Source organism: Trematomus bernacchii, unplaced genomic scaffold, assembly GCF_902827165.1.
Source record: "Trematomus bernacchii unplaced genomic scaffold, fTreBer1.1, whole genome shotgun sequence".
NCBI classification, from domain to species: Eukaryota; Metazoa; Chordata; class Actinopteri; order Perciformes; family Nototheniidae; genus Trematomus; species Trematomus bernacchii.
In genome coordinates this window covers 927,249-948,129 of record NW_022987542.1, presented here as the reverse complement: position 1 = coordinate 948,129, position 20,881 = coordinate 927,249, and the positions used below count along the sequence as shown (strand labels likewise).

The 20,881-nt window shown below is 41.2% G+C and overlaps 1 protein-coding gene across 1 annotated transcript in view; it reads left to right on the top strand.

The window, feature by feature from the left end:
- Positions 1-20,881, top strand: part of col6a4a (collagen, type VI, alpha 4a) — a 69,495-nt gene that overhangs the window by 2,990 nt on the left and 45,624 nt on the right. The window contains 7 exon segments of the mRNA XM_034122590.1: positions 2,946-3,533; positions 4,020-4,577; positions 5,625-6,257; positions 16,054-16,229; positions 16,232-16,643; positions 17,128-17,169; positions 19,157-19,177. Coding sequence (XP_033978481.1) covers positions 2,946-3,533; positions 4,020-4,577; positions 5,625-6,257; positions 16,054-16,229; positions 16,232-16,643; positions 17,128-17,169; positions 19,157-19,177 — 2,430 coding nt within the window.

Sequence of the window (20,881 nt, the reverse complement as noted above, 5' to 3'; positions counted from 1 at the left end):
ATATCAGTATGTAGTGTCTCTGCTTTAAAGAGTCCTCTCCTGCTGATGGTCAGGTGTATATCAGTATGTAGTGTCTCTACTTTAAAGAGTCCTCTCCTGCTGGTGTTCAGGTGTATATCAGTATGTAGTTTCTCTACTTTAAAGAGTCCTCTCCTGCTGATGTTCAGGTGTATATCAGTATGGAGAGTCTCTACTTTAAAGAGTCCTCTCCTGCTGATGTTCAGGTGTATATCAGTATGTAGTGTCTCTACTTTAAAGAGTCCTCTCCTGCTGATGTTCAGGTGTATATCAGTATGTATTGTCTCTACTTTAAAGAGTCCTCTCCTGCTGATGTTCAGGTGTATATCAGTATGTAGTGTCTCTACTTTAAAGAGTCCTCTCCTGCTGGTGTTCAGGTGTATATCAGTATGTAGTTTCTCTACTTTAAAGAGTCCTCTCCTGCTGATGTTCAGGTGTATATCAGTATGTAGTGTCTCTACTTTAAAGAGTCCTCTCCTGCTGGTGTTCAGGTGTATATCAGTATGTAGTTCTCTACTTTAAAGAGTCCTCTCTGCTGATGTTCAGGTGTATATCAGTATGTAGTGTCTCTACTTTAAAGAGTCCTCTCCTGTGGTGTTCAGGTGTATATCAGTATGTAGGTCTCTACTTTAAAGAGTCCTCTCCTGCTGTGTTCAGGTGTATATCAGTATGTAGTGTCTCTACTTTAAAGAGTCCTCTCCTGCTGATGTTCAGGTGTATATAGTATGTAGGTCTCTACTTTAAAGAGTCCTCTCCTGCTGATGTTCAGGTGTATATCAGTATGTAGTGTCTCTACATTAAAGAGTTCTCTCCTGCTGATGTTCAGGTGTATATCAGTATGTAGTGTCTCTACTTTAAAGAGTCCTCTCCTGCTGATGTTCAGGTGTATATTACTATGTATTGTCTCTACTTTAAAGAGTCCTCTCCTGCTGATGTTCATGTGTATATCAGTATGTAGTGTCCTCTACTTTAAAGAGTCCTCATCCGGCTGGTGTTCAGGTGTATATCAGTATGTAGTGTCTCTACTTTAAAGAGTCCTCTCCTGCTGATGTCAGGTGTATATCAGTATGTAGTGTCTCTACTTTAAAGAGTCCTCTTCTGCTGATGTTCAGGTGTATATCAGTATGTAGTGTCTCTACTTAAAGAGTCCTCTCCTGCTGATGTTCAGGTGTATATCAGTATGTAGTGTCTCTACTTTAAAGAGTCCTCTCCTGCTGATGTTCAGGTGTATATCAGTATGTAGTGTCTCTACTTTAAAGAGTCCTCTCTGCTGATGTTCAGGTGTATATCAGTATGTAGTGCTCTACTTTAAAGAGTCCTCTCCTGCTGATGTTCAGGTGTATATCAGTATGTAGTGTCTCTACTTTAAAGAGTCCTCTCCTGCTGATGTTCAGGTGTATATCAGTATGTAGTGTCTCAACTTAAAGAGTCCTCTCCTGCTGATGTTCAGGGTAGGATTAGTATGTAGGTCTTCTACTTTTAAGAGTCCTCTCCTGCTATGTTAGGTGTATAATCAGTATGTAGTGTCTCAACTTTAAAGAGTCCTCTCCTGCTGATGTTCAGGTGTATATTCAGTATGTAGTGTCTCTACTTTAAAGAGTCCTCTCCTGCTGGTGTTCAGGTGTATATCAGTATGTAGTTTCTCTACTTTAAAGAGTCCCTCCTGCCTGGCTGTTCAGGTGTATATCAGTATGTAGTGTCTCTACTTTAAAGAGTTCTCTCCTGCTGGTGTTCAGGTGTATATCAGTATGTAGTGTCTCTACTTTAAAGAGTCCTCTCCTGCTGATGTTCAGGTGTATATCAGTATGTAGTGTCTCTACTTTAAAGAGTCCTCTCCTGCTGTGTTCAGGTGTATATCAGTATGTAGTGTCTCTACTTTAAAGAGTCCTCTCCTGCTGATGTTCAGGTGTATATCAGTATGTGTTTCTCTGGTACTGTAAATAGTCTCCTTTATATGCAACAGATCTAAGGAAAAAAAACGTTGTTTGACAAAACAAGTGTGCCTGTTAATAGTTTTGAAGCTCAATAAACAGCCAACAGTCGACCAGATTTATTTGATGTCTTCCAGACTTTGTTATCTTTAAGCTCCCATTAAGCCACTCTAAGTTTTTCTAACAGAAACCTGATCATTTGAAGCATCTGGACATGTCCCAGAATGCTTTGCAGTCAAGACATTATGCATGCTTTAGAAGGAAATGATGGAAATATAAGAGCAAACAGCTGAGGGGAAACCGGTCCCTGAAGAGGTGATGAAGTCTCTGAGGGGAGGGACCTGCATCCTGACTCACTAATGAGGATCTTTGAGAAACATAAACTCTGACCAAAAAAGGCTTCCCCTTACAGGATCAAGACTAACGGCCTCTCTGGGATAATCGAAAATATGTTCGCGATGCAGTAAATGTACTATTGATGGACACAGCATATATTTATTTGATAATAAAACTTTGTGAACAACAAATCTGCAGATAGAGAGCTGGTTAACGTTAGCTGTTAGCTGTTAGCTGTTAGCTGTTAGCTGTTAGCAGCCCTAAATAACGAAGGAACAGCTAACATTAACAGAGCTAATCAATTTATTATTATTTATTGTTTGCCTTGTAATGTCTCGGCATAAACGCCACGATGTGCATTATTTAGTCCTCTGGTAAAAAGAGGGCCATATAAAATGCTTTTGTTAAAAAACCTCTTGCAGCATGTTTTTTACCCTAACAAAGAACAGGGAAGGGAAACCCCCAAAAAGCATGATAGGGCCTCTTTAAACATTTTGTCTTCAGTTTTCATAATGATATCTGTTTAATTTTTTGTTTCCTTAAATATTTCACTTTGTTGTGTTGCTGCTGTGATGCAAGAAATGTTTCAGACTTGAGCTGTCAATAAACAGAACAAACGTTTACGTCCCCAGAGCTGAACTTTTTCTTCCCCTTGTCCAGATTGTGAAAATGCCACCGTGGCCGACATCGTCTTCCTGGTGGACGGATCCTCCAGCATCGACAAGAAGAACTTCGTGAAGGTCAAAGGTTTTCTCAGAAGTGTCATCAAGGACCTCAACATCGGCTGGAAAAAGGTTCGTATCGGCGTGGCTCAGCACAGCGATGAAACTTACGAGGTGTTTCTGCTGAAGGATCACGTGGATAAGAGATCCATGATGATCGCAGTTGAAAACATGGCCTACCAAGAAGGAGGCACAGAAACAGGCAAGGCCATCGACTTCCTCCGGACGCAGTATTTCACGGAGGAAGCCGGGAGCAGAGCCGGCCAAGGGGTGCCTCAGATTGCTGTGGTTATCACGGATGGAGACTCCACGGACGATGTGATCGCACCCGCCCAGCGCCTGAGGCAGCAGGGAGTCATCGTATTTGGCATCGGGGTGGGAGAAGCCAACCTGCAGCAGCTCGAGTCCATCGCCAACCGGCCTCCAGAGCGCTTCCTGTCCTACATCAGTAACTACGCGGCTCTGCAGACGCTGAAAGACAGTCTGCTGAAAACTGTGTGCATCTCAGTGGAGGATCAGAAGCAAGGTAAGGCAAAGGATTGAAGAAAACATCATATAATAGTCCAAATTAGGTTTTGGTATTTGAAGATGAGATCATACTGGGTTTGTTTGAAAAACAAGAAATTGATCATCATACTGTTTTTAATAAGTTTCCTGCTGTTACAATCATGCAGTCCTTTTTGGTAACAAGTTTTGAAAGTATACCTATTCCCAATAGGTCATTCAATGGCAGCCATCAAAGAGCGTGGCTAGACATGATGAATTGTGCAAAGGGGGTAATGGGAATTCATGGTGCTGTACCTGCTTGTATATGGGTACAAAATGAGAGCTTGGAAAGATTCAAAGTTAGCTTAATGTGAAAATACCTGAAAATACAAAATGTTAGTGCATATCCTACGAGATGAATGATCTTTAAGGTTGAGTTATTGGATAAACTAGCCATACACTTTGGAGTATACTGACATCTTGACTGTAATGTAAGAAAAAGTAATAATGTTGTCTCTTTTTCCAGCATTGACAGACAGGTTTGCAGATATCTTTTTCATGCTGGACGGTAGCATGGCTCCAGGAATGGTCCCGGGGGTCATATCTAACTTGGTTGAATTGATCGATCGTCTCAATGCCTCAGCGTCCACCTACCGTATTGGTTTGGCCCAGTACGGTGAAGATACCAAGGTCGAATTCTCCCTTGAGAAATTTAAAAACAAACAGAAAACCATCGAAACTGTCAAGCGTTTCCGCCTGCGCCCAAAAACCAACAAACCAGCTGACCTGGGCGGTGCCCTGATCAACGCCAACACTCACCTTTTTACCAGTGAGGCTGGGGGCCGTGCGCATCAAGGCTCCCGACAGTATCTGGTTGTTATGAGTGCAAAAGACTCCAAACGCTCCGTGTATAGGGACGCTGAATTGATCAAATCATCGGGGGTAACTCTTATAGGAATGAGTGCAGGTGCAAGTATGGAATCAATCGAATCATTTGCCAGTACTGACTATGCATATAATACTTCAAACGTGTTAATTTTGGAGGATGTCATCTTGACTGAGAAAAAGGAGAACATTACTGAAGGTGAGAATCCCAACCATCCTACTAGCAGTTTTTCACGTTTTTCAGTTAGCATCTAGAAGTGGACAGCTACAGAAAACTAGCATTATTCTGTTATTTTCAAAAGCTTTTTTTGTCTGATGTTTCGATTCATTTTAAACAGACTGTTCAACAAAAGGATACCCAAAAAATGTAGTTTCATTTAAATATTGGATTGTTCTCTCTTAGTAAAATCCCATTTTGAATACAATTGTGGTCTTACCTTGACTTGAAGATGAAGTCCATGCTGTCCTTCTGGACAACAATCTCTATTACTTTTTTGTAAAAGTCCTCCTTATCTTCCTCTAGTTTCAAAAGTCTAGTTTGTTGTTTGCGTCTACCGTCTCTGCGTGTAGAAAACAGTAGCAACAAGAACCTGTGGGCTCACGTGCGCCCCCTTCAGTGCGGCAGAGGTTATGGCTGCCTCTCCTGGTGCTTTCTCATTGCCGTCGTATGATGAGACCAGCGAGCCTAAATATCATATATACGTGAAATAAGTTATTTAGAGACTATGGATGGCGAGGATAAATGTAATAAAGGGATCTACAAACATTACATTGGTGACCTACAGTGAGATGGGAACAGGCATGCGCTTAGTGCTCGCTTTCCAGCCAGTTTCTGTGGGGTGACGCATCTGAGGTGAGGCAGATCTCATCTCTGCCTCACCTTACCCCACAGAAACTGGCTGGAGCGCGGGCACAAAATAAGTGCTCGCACTAAATTAGTGCCCGCGCTCCAGCCAGTTTATGTGGTGTTACGTGTCCCTGCCTCACTTCTCATCGCTCCCATGTAGTTGTAGCGGAGCTCGGCAAATTTACAGATTTTGACAATAAAAAGCGATTGGAATCATACATAAATCACATTTACAACACAGATCAGTGGAGACATTTTATTATTATTATTATTTATTATTTTGTATTTGTTCGTTACATTGGAGAATGACAGGTGAGGCTCTGCTACGTCGCTGGTTACAAGTATACCTGTAATAAAGTCCCTTTGTAGCAGATGACTCAAATTACCCTCCTTTCACAGATTGCAAAGGAGCAAAGGTGGCAGACATTGTGTTCATCGTTGACGAGTCGGGAAGCATTGGAAATGAAAACTTTCGGCTCATGCGCAAATTCCTGCACTTGATCGTGAGCAGCTTGGATGTAAGTCCGAATAGAGTCAGAGTGGGCATTGTCACGTACAACGATGTCTCCACACCACAGGTCTTCCTCAACTCATTCAACGACACGGACGAATTGCTTGAGTACATTAAGATCCTGCCTTACAATGGAGGTGGTACGAAGACTGGAGAGGCCCTGAATTTTACTCGGGAAAACGTCTTTGTTAAAGAGAAGGGCTGCAGGAAAGAAAACGGTGTCCAACAGGTGGCGGTGGTCATCACTGATGGTGAATCCCAGGATGAAGTGAGCGAAGCAGCAATTACTCTGCGTCGAGCCGGTGTTACCATTTACGCTGTAGGAATAAAAGATGCCATCGAGAGCGAACTGTTGGAAATGGCTTCACACCCTCCTGATCAGCACGTTTTTACCCGGGAAAGTTTCACCGAGCTGACGCACCTGAAGCAGACCCTGCAGAAAATCCTGTGCAAAAACATCATTGCCAAAGCAGTCCCAAGGAAAACAGAAACCAAAGAAGGTTTGAAACAGTTTTTTGTTTGTTTGTTGGAGTTGTCTTTGGGACTGGTGGAAAGTAAATAAGTAACTTAAGCTATGCACTGGACTTTACTCAAGTATTTTCATAATATTGCATTTGAGTATATGTTGATGATGGTATTTCTACACTGTGGTATAACTACTTTTACTTAGGTAAAACAATCTGTAGTTTTACAATTTCTGGTCTTACAGGAAATACCATAAACACAAAAAGTCAACTTTAAAAACTAAATTTGTATTCATGTTGTAGAGCGAATTAAATACATGTAAAGACAAAGTTAAAGGATTTGTGGATCAATAATACATTTTGACTTGACCCTCAATGAACAGTGAAAGACAGACATCTCCTAGATCTATTTGGTTTGTTTGTGCTATGGGGATTTAAAATGGTACTTTCCCCTTGAAGAGCCATCTTTTTGTATTTAATCTAACTCAAATATTTCCAAATGAATGTTCAATTTTAACCTTCCTCTTTGTTGAATATGTGAAAATAATAATGTCTTATTATTGTTTTCCCAATTTAGTTTGTGTAAAAACGGAATGAAGCAGACATCTTCTTCCTTATGGATGACTCAGGAAGCATTACATGGCAAGACTTCAAAGACATGCAGAACTTCCTCAACAAGTTTATAGAACACTTCCAAATTGGACCACAACAAGTCCGCATTGGGCTTGTGAAATATGCTGATCCCCAACTGATGAATTTGATCTGACAACCCACTCCGATACAAAGTCATTGGTGAAGGCCATCAACAGTATACATCACGCAGGAGGTGGGACGGAGACAGGAAAGCACTTTCACACTTGGGCAGACTCTTTAAGAGAGCGGGCGGACACGCGTGATCATGAAGCCCCAAAGTACCTGATTGTCCTCACAGATGGAAAGTCCACTGATGAGGTGGAGGCTCCTGCAAAAGAACTGAGGGACCATGGAATCATTATCTACGCCATTGGGGTGTGAAAGCTTTCATCCCAAAACTCAGCTAGAAGAGATTGCAGGAGACCCCAAGAGGACTATCTCCGTCAGAAATTTGATACCTTGAAATCCATCAACAATGACATCATCAGAGAAATCTGTTCTGAAGACGGTAAGAAAAAAAATCATTTTACAAATGGAGAGCAGAAGTGAGACAAGGACCTTTTTCACATATCGTACCCAGCCTTGAAACATAAACTTAGTTAACTGCATGTTAAATGTTTAACAGAAGAGGCCAGACAGAGAGGACCGAACAGTGTAGACGCTTTTCATACTTCAGAGATGGCAGCTAAAAAGAATTGTAAAAGTTACGTTTATAGATATCATTAATAACCGATCATAATAGTGATAGGTGGTAGGAAGATTGACGACTGACGCTTTTTTTTAAAGGGTTTTTAGGGTTATATTATGATTATTATTGCCTGGATGTAGGGATAAGGGAAGGTAGGGATGAAGCGATTGTGGATTTAGAGATGAGGGAAGGTAGGATGAAGCGATTGGTGGATTTTAGAGATGAGGGAAGGTAGGGATGAAGCGATTGGTGGATTTTAGAGATGAGGGAAGGTAGGGATGAAGCGGATTGGTGGGTGTGGGGATAAAAGATGAATGGTTCGAAGGGTGAAGGGATGAATGGGTTGGCTAATGATGAGGTAGAAAGGGGAATGTATGAGTGGAAGGGAGAGGGCGGGTGGGTTGAAAGAATGGAAACAACAGTGGCCGGATGTGTTGGCTGCATATTGAGGCATTGCCCAGCTCCTGAACCTAAGTTAACAAAATACCTTCTAAATGATAACCAATGAAAGTAAGAGAAGGGCAAAAAAGGAACTCCTCATTAACATTTCTGTGTTCTGTGTCGACAGCCTGCAGAGACATACAGGGCGACATCTTTTTCCTCACTGACAGCTCCGAGAGCATCGAAGAGGTTGAGTTTCAGAAAATGAAACACTTCATGAAATCTGTCATCAGCAAGTCGGCCATCGGGGAGAACAAGGTGCACGTCGGTGTCATGCAGTTCAGTTACCAGACTTACAATCTGGAGTTTCCCCTCAACCAATAACTACAGCAAAGTTAACATTTCGAAAGCAATTGATGATATGAAGCGATGAATGCAGGTACGAGCACAGGAAAGGCCATCACAGAGGTTTCAAGGTATTTCGATTGTGCCAGAGGAGGGCGTCCTGCATGAGGCAGACTCTGATAGTGATTACAGACGGCAAGGCACAAGATGAGGTCAGGGGTCCCGCTGCGAGGCTCTAGAAAAGGGAGTGGTGATCACTCCATCGGAGTGAAGAATCAACAACCGCACACCAGCTGATGGAGATCAGCGGTCATTCTGACAGGGTTTATTCTGAGAAGGACTTTGATGCGCTGAAGGACTTGGAAGCCCAGGTTTCCTCAAAGATTTGCGAGAGAGGTAAGAGCAGGTCAAGAGCAAACCACAAAAGCAACTAGGAGTAGAGCAATGGTGGAAGAAAGTGCTCAGAACCTTTACTAAATAAAGATACAAGTACAATGGTCTAAAAATACTAACTTACTAGTAAAATATCTGAATTGAGAATGTTGCTAATTAGAGTACCAAATGTTTGAGGTAAATGTACTTCAAATATCTAACGTTATCAGTATGCAATTGTCTTCTTTTCCACAGTATTATAAAATACTAATATTCAGTTTTTTATCTTCAACACATGTCATATCATGTTAACGTTGTGGTTTGTCAATGTGGAACCAATTTGATATACTGGGTACATAATTAGTACAGTACCCCCATCATATCATTCTATAACTATAAACCTCTCTTCTATACATATATTAAAGTACAACAAATACAAAAGTAGTTAAATATAACTATAGTACAACACTTGAGTATGTACTTACTGTGACATTCCACCATTGGAAGTTTATATTTCTCAATCCTTATATTCAGTCTACTCCTAAGTATTTTGTCTTGTCTACTGAAATTAATTAGATTTGAATAAAATGGGGAAAAAAAGTCATGGACATATGTGTACTGAAAATATTGAGGTGAAGCTTATTTTATGTAACCATCTTTTCTCTGAATCAGTTTGTAATTGTAAGGCATTGATTTTTTATGAGAACATAATAATTCCCAACCAATTTCTCTGCTAACTTCTCCTTTTTCCTCTTTTTTCTTTTAAACCAGAATGTAAAATGGAAACAGCCGACATTATTTTCCTGGTGGACAGCTCCAGAATATCTCAAATACAGTATGAAAGCATGCGGAAGTTTATGGCATCAATAGTGAACCAAACCAAAGTTGGCACCAGCCTGACTCGTTTCGGGCTTATTTCCTACTCAGATGAACCCCGGGACTCATTTTAAACTGAACGCCTACGACTCCAAACGTAATGTTCTTGCAGCGATACCAACTGTGAAGCCAGAAGGAGGAGGCACCTACACAGACAAAGCCTTGAGCTACTCTCTAGAGTACTTTAATGCCGAACATGGAGGCCGGGAGGTGCCTCAGATTCTCATAGTGATCACAGACGGAGCTGCGAACATACCTTCAAACCTAAAGGGTCCGGCTGATAAACTGCGAGAACACGGGGTCACCGTCATCAGTGTCGGAGTGAAAGAAGCAGATCGAAATCAGCTGTTGACCATTGCTGGCAACAACGGCAGCAGTTTCTTTGTGGACAATTTTGAGGCCCTAGAAACTCTGCACAACGATATGTCTTCTGTCCTTTGCAATGCCACAAAACCAAGGTGAGCACAAGTCAGGGCACATCTGTGGTACAGAAGTTCATGAGATTTAAAGTTTGTGCCAAAAGATCCACTAAACTCATGAAATAATTTAATACAGCAAACTCACAAAAACACATACTGTATGATACGAATTGTTTTTAGAGATCAGGAATCTAAATTAATAATTCAAGTGCTCAATATTCGAATTGTGTTCAATCAATTCCATAGTTATTTGCCCCTTCAACTTTCTTGTAGCATTATTCCTTACTGCACGTCCTTCAGCGTGATTGTAGATCTTCACAGAACTACAATAATCGTGTAATGGGTTTAAAATATTCAAAATGTTTTAAAAAAAACTCAAATAAACATAAAGCCCTTTTGGAATGATGGTTCCATAAACATTTGAATGTATAGTTTACCAGTATTTATGTTTGGTCCCTTAATGCACTTCTACAACAAATATTGGACAAAAAGTGTTGGTCTTGATTGCTTACCTAATCTAGCTCTTTAGGGTTTGGGCAAAGCAAGGGAAAGACGGAAAATGACTTTGAAGATCACAATGTGGAAGTAGATATCCTACACATTTTGTTTCTCTCGATGCTCAAAACATTTCTGCTTCAAGGAGTAAGAATCACAAAGGCAGTAAAAGCAAAGCATACCTAGTTGTTTTCCCAATGTGGTTTATTTGATTTGACCAAGCCTGAGAAACTGCTATTGATCTTTCAGATTGACAGAAAAGCTGCATCAATTCCTTATCTATCAGACTTCAAACCGTAAAAAAGGGAGTGAAGAGTTTGGTGTGGGCCAAACAAATTATGCTTTACAGTGAATTTCTTTGTACTTTTGTAAATTACATTTTATTTCGTCTATTTATATTTCCATGTCCGCCATGTTGACTTATGTCTTCCTCTTGCTTTGCTCTGTCAGGATGTAAGGGAAAGAAGGCCGACCTGATCTTCCTACTCGATCGGTCAAGCAGCATTAATTTAGAAGAGCACGACATGATAAAAAAACTTCACGGTAAGCCTAGTGAACAGCTTTATCATCAGTGAAAACTGGGTGCGTATTGGACTCGCACAGTTCAGCGATGAGCCTCAGGACGAGTTTGACCTCAACAGGTACTTCAAGAAGGAGGATTTGATCGGGCACATCCAAAACTTGAAATACACTGGTGGAAACACATTCCTCGGAAAAGCCTTGGATCACATAAGCAAATACTTTGACGACAGTCGTGGGGTCCCGAAGAATCTGGTGTTGATCTCAGATGGCGACTCGCATGATGACGTGGAGGATGCAGCTGACTATCTCAGGATACATAACATTTCGGTGTTTGCCATCGGCGTTGGCGACGTTCATGACCTGGAGCTCTTGCAGATCACTGGCACCCCGGAGAGGCTGTTGAATGTGCAGAACTTTAACGGATTGCAAGGATCAAGCAAGACTTGGTCGACATCTTATGTGATGATCCAGGTCCAGGTCCAGATCCAACCCCAACCCCACCCACACCTCACCACTGCCCCCCCTCCCACACCCCCCTCGCCCCCAAAGCAGTAAGTTGAAAAAGTGTCTCCTTGCATCTCAATAGCTGTGTTTCCATTCAAATGTTGCAAAAAGAAATGAGGTGCTGTTCTATCAACTGGTTTAGAGAGAATACAATGGGCTTAGTTTTGTCACAGTAAAGGCTACGTATTACTGTAATCTAGTAGTTAACACAATAGTAGAGGTAGAGTTTGTGTACTGGAAACAAAAGAGGTTGTCTTGGCCATTCCACATAAGACTATCTAACACCTGATCTTGCACGATTTATTTTATTTCTTAATTTATTATTGCATTATTTTTTTATTATTTAGTTTTTTATTATATGTATTGTTGTATGTCTTGTAATTGCACTGTTGAGGATCCTGCAACCTATGTTTTCCATGCATTGCAGAAGTACATCGTAGTTGTGTATATGATATGACAAAATTGCTCTTTTATTTCAGCTAGTATAAAGTGGTGTAGGTATATGTCCTAAAACCATGAAATGAGATAGCATTGTATCACTTCTGCGGTTGCCATGTTTCATGCTGTCTGGACACTAAGACATGCAGTCATGTGTTATGGGAATATCCATATCATCAAAAAACTGTTAGCGTAAAAATGTTTGCCATGATTGGGGAAGTTTTTGTCAAATATTGCTGCTTTCAGACATTCTTCATAATGCAATACCTACAAATTCACTTAAGAATATGTGAATGTAAACACAGCTTATGTATCCCACTGTATTCCTCTGTGTTTATGATTGCCTAAAGGTAAATACATGTTTCCCTTTGCTACAGACTGCAGCATCGATATCGCCATGGGATTCGATATTTCTCAGAGAACAGCAGGGGAGAAGCTGGTCAGCGGTCACACCATACCGCGTGTATATCAGTATCTAGTGTCTCTACTTTAAAGAGTCCTCTTCTGCTGATGTTCAGGTGTATATCAGTATGTAGTGTCTCTACTTTAAAGAGTCCTCTCCTGCTGATGTTCAGGTGTATATCAGTATGTAGTGTCTCTACTTTAAAGAGTCCTCTCCTGCTGATGTTCAGGTGTATATCAGTATGTAGAGTCTCTACTTTAAAGAGTCCTCTCCTGCTGATGTTCAGGTGTATATCAGTATGTAGTGTCTCTACTTTAAAGAGTCCTCTCCTGCTGATTTTCAGGTTATATCAGTATGTAGTGTCTCTGCTTTAAAGAGTCCTCTCCTGCTGATGTTCAGGTGTATATCAGTATGTAGTGTCTCTACTTTAAAGAGTCCTCTCCTGCTGATGTTCAGGTGTATATCAGTATGTAGTGTCTCTGCTTTAAAGAGTCCTCTCCTGCTGATGTTCAGGTGTATATCAGTATGTAGTGTCTCTACTTTAAAGAGTCCTCTCCTGCTGATGTTCAGGTGTATATCAGTATGTAGTGTCTCTACTTTAAAGAGTCCTCTCCTGCTGGTGTTCAGGTGTATATCAGTATGTAGTGTCTCTGCTTTAAAGAGTCCTCTCCTGCTGATGTTCAGGTGTATATCAGTATGTAGTGTCTCTACTTTAAAGAGTCCTCTCCTGCTGATGTTCAGGTGTATATCAGTATGTAGTGTCTCTACTTTAAAGAGTCCTCTCCTGCTGGTGTTCAGGTGTATATCAGCATGTAGTTTCTCTACTTTAAAGAGTCCTCTCCTGCTGATGTTCAGGTGTATATCAGTATGGAGAGTCTCTACTTTAAAGAGTCCTCTCCTGCTGATGTTCAGGTGTATATCAGTATGTAGTGTCTCTACTTTAAAGAGTCCTCTCCTGCTGATGTTCAGGTGTATATCACTATGTATTGTCTCTACTTTAAAGAGTCCTCTCCTGCTGATGTTCAGGTGTATATCAGTATGTAGTGTCTCTACTTTAAAGAGTCCTCTCCTGCTGGTGTTCAGGTGTATATCAGTATGTAGTTTCTCTACTTTAAAGAGTCCTCTCCTGCTGATGTTCAGGTGTATATCAGTATGTAGTGTATCTACTTTAAAGAGTCCTCTCCTGCTGGTGTTCAGGTGTATATCAGTATGTAGTTTCTCTACTTTAAAGAGTCCTCTCCTGCTGATGTTCAGGTGTATATCAGTATGTAGTGTCTCTACTTTAAAGAGTCCTCTCCTGCTGGTGTGCAGGTGTATATCAGTATGTAGTGTCTCTACTTTAAAGAGTCCTCTTCTGCTGATGTTCAGGTGTATATCAGTATGTAGTGTCTCTACTTTAAAGAGTCCTCTCCTGCTGATGTTTCAGGTGTATATCAGTATGTAGTGTCTCTACTTTAAAGAGTCCTCTCCTGCTGATGTTCAGGTGTATATCAGTATGTAGTGTCTCAACTTTAAAAGAGTCCTCTCCTGCTGATGTTCAGGTGTAGATTAGTATGTAGTGTCTCTACTTTAAAGAGTCCTCTCCTGCTGATGTTCAGGTGTATATCAGTATGTAGTGTCTCAACTTTAAAGAGTCCTCTCCTGCTGATGTTCAGGTGTATATCAGTATGTAGTGTCTCTACTTTAAGAGTCCTCTCCTGCTGGTGTTCAGGTGTATATCAGTATGTAGTGTCTCTACTTTAAAGAGTCCTCTCCTGCTGGTGTTCAGGTGTATATCAGTATGTAGTGTCTCTACTTTAAAGAGTCCTCTCCTGCTGGTGTTCAGGTGTATATCAGTATGTAGTTTCTCTACTTTAAAGAGTCCTCTCCTGCTGGTGTTCAGGTGTATATCAGTATGTAGTGTCTCTACTTTAAAGAGTCCTCTCCTGCTGGTGTTCAGGTGTATATCAGTATGTAGTGTCTCTACTTTAAAGAGTCCTCTCCTGCTGGTGTTCAGGTGTATATCAGTATGTAGTGTCTCTACTTTAAAGAGTCCTCTCCTGCTGGTGTTCAGGTGTATATCAGTATGTAGTTTCTCTACTTTAAAGAGTCCTCTCCTGCTGGTGTTCAGGTGTATATCAGTATGTAGTGTCTCTACTTTAAAGAGTCCTCTCCTGCTGGTGTTCAGGTGTATATCAGTATGTAGTGTCTCTACTTTAAAGAGTCCTCTCCTGCTGGTGTTCAGGTGTATATCAGTATGTAGTGTCTCTACTTTAAAGAGTCCTCTCCTGCTGGTGTTCAGGTGTATATCAGTATGTAGTGTCTCTACTTTAAAGAGTCCTCTCCTGCTGGTGTTCAGGTGTATATCAGTATGTAGTGTCTCTACTTTAAAGAGTCCTCTCCTGCTGGTGTTCAGGTGTATATCAGTATGTAGTTTCTCTACTTTAAAGAGTCCTCTCCTGCTGGTGTTCAGGTGTATATCAGTATGTAGTGTCTCTACTTTAAAGAGTCCTCTCCTGCTGGTGTTCAGGTGTATATCAGTATGTAGTGTCTCTACTTTAAAGAGTCCTCTCCTGCTGGTGTTCAGGTGTATATCAGTATGTAGTGTCTCTACTTTAAAGAGTCCTCTCCTGCTGGTGTTCAGGTGTATATCAGTATGTAGTGTCTCTACTTTAAAGAGTCCTCTCCTGCTGGTGTTCAGGTGTATATCAGTATGTAGTGTCTCTACTTTAAAGAGTCCTCTCCTGCTGATGTTCAGGTGTATATCAGTATGTGTTTCTCTGGTACTGTAAATAGTCTCCTTTATATGCAACAGATCTAAGGAAAAAAAAAACGTTGTTTGACAAAACAAGTGTGCCTGTTAATAGTTTTGAAGCTCAATAAACAGCCAACAGTCGACCAGATTTATTTGATGTCTTCCAGACTTTGTTATCTTTAAGCTCCCATTAAGCCACTCTAAGTTTTTCTAACAGAAACCTGATCATTTGAAGCATCTGGACATGTCCCAGAATGCTTTGCAGTCAAGACATTATGCATGCTTTAGACTTTCTAGGAAATGATGGAAATATATTAGAGCAAACAGCTGAGGGGAAACCGGTCCCTGAAGAGGTGATGAAGTCTCTGAGGGGAGGGACCTGCATCCTGACTCACTAATGAGGATCTTTGAGAAACATAAACTCTGACCAAAAAAGGCTTCCCCTTACAGGATCAAGACTAACGGCCTCTCTGGGATAATCGAAAATATGTTCGCGATGCAGTAAATGTACTATTGATGGACACAGCATATTATTTATTTGATAATAAAACTTTGTGAACAACAAATCTGCAGATAGAGAGCTGGTTAACGTTAGCTGTTAGCTGTTAGCTGTTAGCTGTTAGCTGTTAGCTGTTAGCAGCCCTAAATAACGAAGGAAACAGCTAACATTAACAGAGCTAAATCAATTTATTATTATTTATTGTTTGCCTTGTAATGTCTCGGCATTAAACGCCACGATGTGCATTATTTAGTCCTCTGGTAAAAAGAGGGCCATATAAAATGCTTTTGTTAAAAAACCTCTTGCAGCATGTTTTTTACCCTAACAAAGAACAGGGAAGGGAAACCCCCAAAAAGCATGATAGGGCCTCTTTAAACATTTTGTCTTCAGTTTTCATAATGATATCTGTTTAATTTTTTGTTTCCTTAAATATTTCACTTTGTTGTTGCTGCTGTGATGCAAGAAATGTTTCAGACTTGAGCTGTCAATAAACAGAACAAACGTTTACGTCCCCAGAGCTGAACTTTTTCTTCCCCTTGTCCAGATTGTGAAAATGCCACCGTGGCCGACATCGTCTTCCTGGTGGACGGATCCTCCAGCATCGACAAGAAGAACTTCGTGAAGGTCAAAGGTTTTCTCAGAAGTGTCATCAAGGACCTCAACATCGGCTGGAAAAAGGTTCGTATCGGCGTGGCTCAGCACAGCGATGAAACTTACGAGGTGTTTTCCTGCTGAAGGATCACGTGGATAAGAGATCCATGATGATCGCAGTTGAAAACATGGCCTACCAAGAAGGAGGCACAGAAACAGGCAAGGCCATCGACTTCCTCCGGACGCAGTATTTCACGGAGGAAGCCGGGAGCAGAGCCGGCCAAGGGGTGCCTCAGATTGCTGTGGTTATCACGGATGGAGACTCCACGGACGATGTGATCGCACCCCGCCCAGCGCCTGAGGCAGCAGGGAGTCATCGTATTGGCATAGGGGTGGGAGAAGCCAACCTGCAGCAGCTCGAGTCCATCGCCAACCGGCCTCCAGAGCGCTTCCTGTCCTACATCAGTAACTACGCGGCTCTGCAGACGCTGAAAGACAGTCTGCTGAAAACTGTGTGCATCTCAGTGGAGGATCAGAAGCAAGGTAAGGCAAAGGATTGAAGAAAACATCATATAATAGTCCAAATTAGGTTTTGGTATTTGAAGATGAGATCATACTGGGTTTGTTTGAAAAACAAGAAATTGATCATCATACTGTTTTTAATAAGTTTCCTGCTGTTACAATCATGCAGTCCTTTTTGGTAACAAGTTTGAAAGTATACCTATTCCCAATAGGTCATTCAATGGCAGCCATCAAAGAGCGTGGCTAGACATGATGAATTGTGCAAAGGGGGTAATGGGAATTCATGGTGCTGTACCTGCTTGTATATGGGTACAAAATGAGAGCTTGGAAAGATTCAAAGTTAGCTTAATGTGAAAATACCTGAAAATACAAATGTTAGTGCATATCCTACGAGATGAATGATCTTTAAGGTTGAGTTATTGGATAAACTAGCCATACACTTTGGAGTATACTGACATCTTGACTGTAATGTAAGAAAAAAGTAATAATGTTGTCTCTTTTCCAGCATTGACAGACAGGTTTGCAGATATCTTTTTCATGCTGGACGGTAGCATGGCTCCAGGAATGGTCCCGGGGGTCATATCTAACTTGGTTGAATTGATCGATCGTCTCAAATGCCTCAGCGTCCACCTACCGTATTGGTTTGGCCCAGTACGGTGAAGATACCAAGGTCGAATTCTCCCTTGAGAAATTTTAAAAAACAAACAGAAAACCATCGAAACTGTCAAGCGTTTCCGCCTGCGCCCAAAAACCAACAAACCAGCTGACCTGGGCGGTGCCCTGATCAACGCCAACACTCACCTTTTTACCAGTGAGGCTGGGGGCCGTGCGTCATCAAGGCTCCCGACAGTATCTGGTTGTTATGAGTGCAAAAGACTCCAAACGCTCCGTGTATAGGGACGCTGAATTGATCAAATCATCGGGGGTAACTCTTATAGGAATGAGTGCAGGTGCAAGTATGGAATCAATCGAATCATTTGCCAGTACTGACTATGCATATAATACTTCAAACGTGTTAATTTTGAGGATGTCATCTTGACTGAGAAAAAGGAGAACATTACTGAAGGTGAGAATCCCAACCATCCTACTAGCAGTTTTTCACGTTTTTCAGTTAGCATCTAGAAGTGGACAGCTACAGAAAACTAGCATTATTCTGTTATTTTCAAAAGCTTTTTTTTGTCTGATGTTTCGATTCATTTTAAACAGACTGTTCAACAAAAGGATACCCAAAAAATGTAGGTTCATTTAAATATTGGATTGTTCTCTCTTAGTAAAATCCCATTTTGAATACAATTGTGGTCTTACCTTGACTTGAAGATGAAGTCCATGCTGTCCTTCTGGGACAACAATCTCTATTACTTTTTTGTAAAAGTCCTCCTTATCTTCCTCTAGTTTCAAAAGTCTAGTTTGTTGTTTGCGTCTACTGTCTCTGTGTAGAATTACAGTAGCAACAAGAACCTGTGGGCTCACGTGCGCCCCCTTCAGTGCGGCAGAGGTTATGGCTGCCTCTCCTGGTGCTTTCTCATTGCCGTCGTATGATGAGACCAGCGAGCCTAAATATCATATATACGTGAAATAAGTTATTTAGAGACTATGGATGGCGAGGATAAATGTAATAAAGGGATCTACAAACATTACATTGGTGACCTACAGTGAGATGGGAACAGGCATGCGCTTAGTGCCCGCTTTCCAGCCAGTTTCTGTGGGGTGACGCATCTGAGGTGAGGCAGATCTCATCTCTGCCTCACCTTACCCCACAGAAACTGGCTGGAGCGCGGGCACAAAATAAGTGCTCGCACTAAATTAGTGCCCGCGCTCCAGCCAGTTTATGTGGTGTTACGTGTCCCTGCCTCACTTCTCATCGCTCCCATGTAGTTGTAGCGGAGCTCGGCAAATTTACAGATTTTGACAATAAAAAGCGATTGGAATCATACATAAATCACATTTACAACACAGATCAGTGGAGACATTTTATTATTATTATTATTATTTATTATTTTGTATTTGTTCGTTACATTGGAGAATGACAGGTGAGGCTCTGCTACGTCGCTGGTTACAAGTATACCTGTAATAAAGTCCCTTTGTAGCAGATGACTCAAATTACCCCTCCTTTCACAGATTGCAAAGGAGCAAAGGTGGCAGACATCGTGTCTTCATCGTTGACGAGTCGGGAAGCATTGGGAAATGAAAACTTTCGGCTCATGCGCAAATTCCTGCACTTGATCGTGAGCAGCTTGAGATGTAAGTCCGAATAGAGTCAGAGTGGGCATTGTCACGTACAACGATGTCTCCACACCACAGGTCTTCCTCAACTCATTCAACGACACGGACGAATTGCTTGAGTACATTAAGATCCTGCCTTACAATGGAGGTGGTACGAGACTGGAGAGGCCCTGAATTTTACTCGGGAAAACGTCTTTGTAAAGAGAAGGGCTGGCAGGAAAGAAAACGGTGTCCAACAGGTGGCGGTGGTCATCACTGATGGTGAATCCCAGGATGAAGTGAGCGAAGCAGCAATTACTCTGCTCGTCGAGCCGGTGTTAACCATTTACGCTGTAGGAACTAAAAGATGCCATCGAGAGCGAACTGTTGGAATGGCTTCACACCCTCCTTATCAGCACGTTTTACCCGGAAGTTTCAACCGAGCTGAACGCACCTGAAGCAGACCCTGCAGAAAATCCTGTGCAAAAACATCATTGCCAAAAGCCAGTCCCAAGGAAAACAGAACCAAAAGAAGGTTGAAACATTTTTTTGTTTGTTTGTTGGAGTTGTCCTTTGGGACTGGTGGAAAGTAAATAAGTAACTTAAGCTATGCACTGGACTTTTACTCAAGTATTTTCATAATATTGCATTTGAGTATATGTTGATGATGGTATTTCTACACTGTGGTATACTACTTTTACTTAGGTAAAAACATCTGTATTTTTACAATTTCTGGTCTTACAGGAAATACCATAAACACAAAAAGTCAACTTTAAAAAACTAAAATTTGTATTCATGTTGTAGAGCGAATTAAATACTGTAAAGACAAAGTTAAAGGGATTTGTGGATCAATAATACATTTGACTTGACCCTCAATGAACAGTGAAAGACAGACATCTCCATAGATCTATTTGGTTTGTTTGTGCTATGGGGATTTAAAAATGGTAACTTCCCCTTTAAGAGCCATCTTTTTGTATTTAATCTAACTCAAAATATTTCCAAATGAATGTTCAATTTTAACCTTCCTCTTGTTGAATATGTGAAAATAATAATGTCTTATTATTGTTTTCCAATTTAGTTTGTGTAAAAACGGATGAAGCAGACATCTTCTTCCTTATGGATGAATCAGGAAGCATTACATATGGCAAGACTTCAAAGACATGCAGAACTTCCTCAACAGTTTATAGAACACTATTCCAAATTGGACCACAACAAGTCCGCATTGGGCTTGTGAAATATTCTGATTCCCCACTGATGAATTTGATCTGACAAACCACTCCCGATACAAAGTCATTGGTGAAGGCCATCAACAGTATACATCACGCAGGAGGTAGGGACGGAGACAGGAAAAAGCACTTTCACACTTGGCAGACTCTTTAAGAGAGCGCGGCGACACGCGTGATCATGAAGCCCAAAGTACCTGATTGTCCTCACAGATGGAAAGTCCACTGATGAGGTGGAGGCTCCTGCAAAAGAACTGAGGGACCAGGGAATCATTATCTACCGCCATTGGGGTGAAAGATTCATCCCAAACTCAGCTAGAAGAGATTGCAGGAGACCCCAAGAGGACTATCTCCGTCAGAAATTTTGATTACCTTGAAATCCATCAACAATGACATCATCCAGAGAAATCTGTTCTGAAGACGGTAAGAAAAAAAATCATTTTTACAAATGGAGAGCAGAAGTGAGACAAGGACTTTTTCACATATCGTACCCAGCCTTGAAACATAAACTTAGTTAACTTGCATGTAAATGTTTAACAGAAGAGGCCAGACAGAGAGGACCGAACAGTGGTAGAACGCTTTTCATACTTCAGAGATGGCAGCTAAAAAGGAATTGTAAAGTTACGTTTATAGATATCATTAATAACCGATCATAATAGTGATAGGTGGTAGGAAGATTGACGACTGACGCTTTTTTTTTAAAGGGTTTTTTAGGGTTATATTATGATTATTATTGCCTGGATGTAGGGATAAGGGAAGGTAGGGATGAAGCGATTGGTGGATTTAGAGAATGAGGGAAGGTAGGAGATGAAGCGATTGGTGGTGATTTAGAGA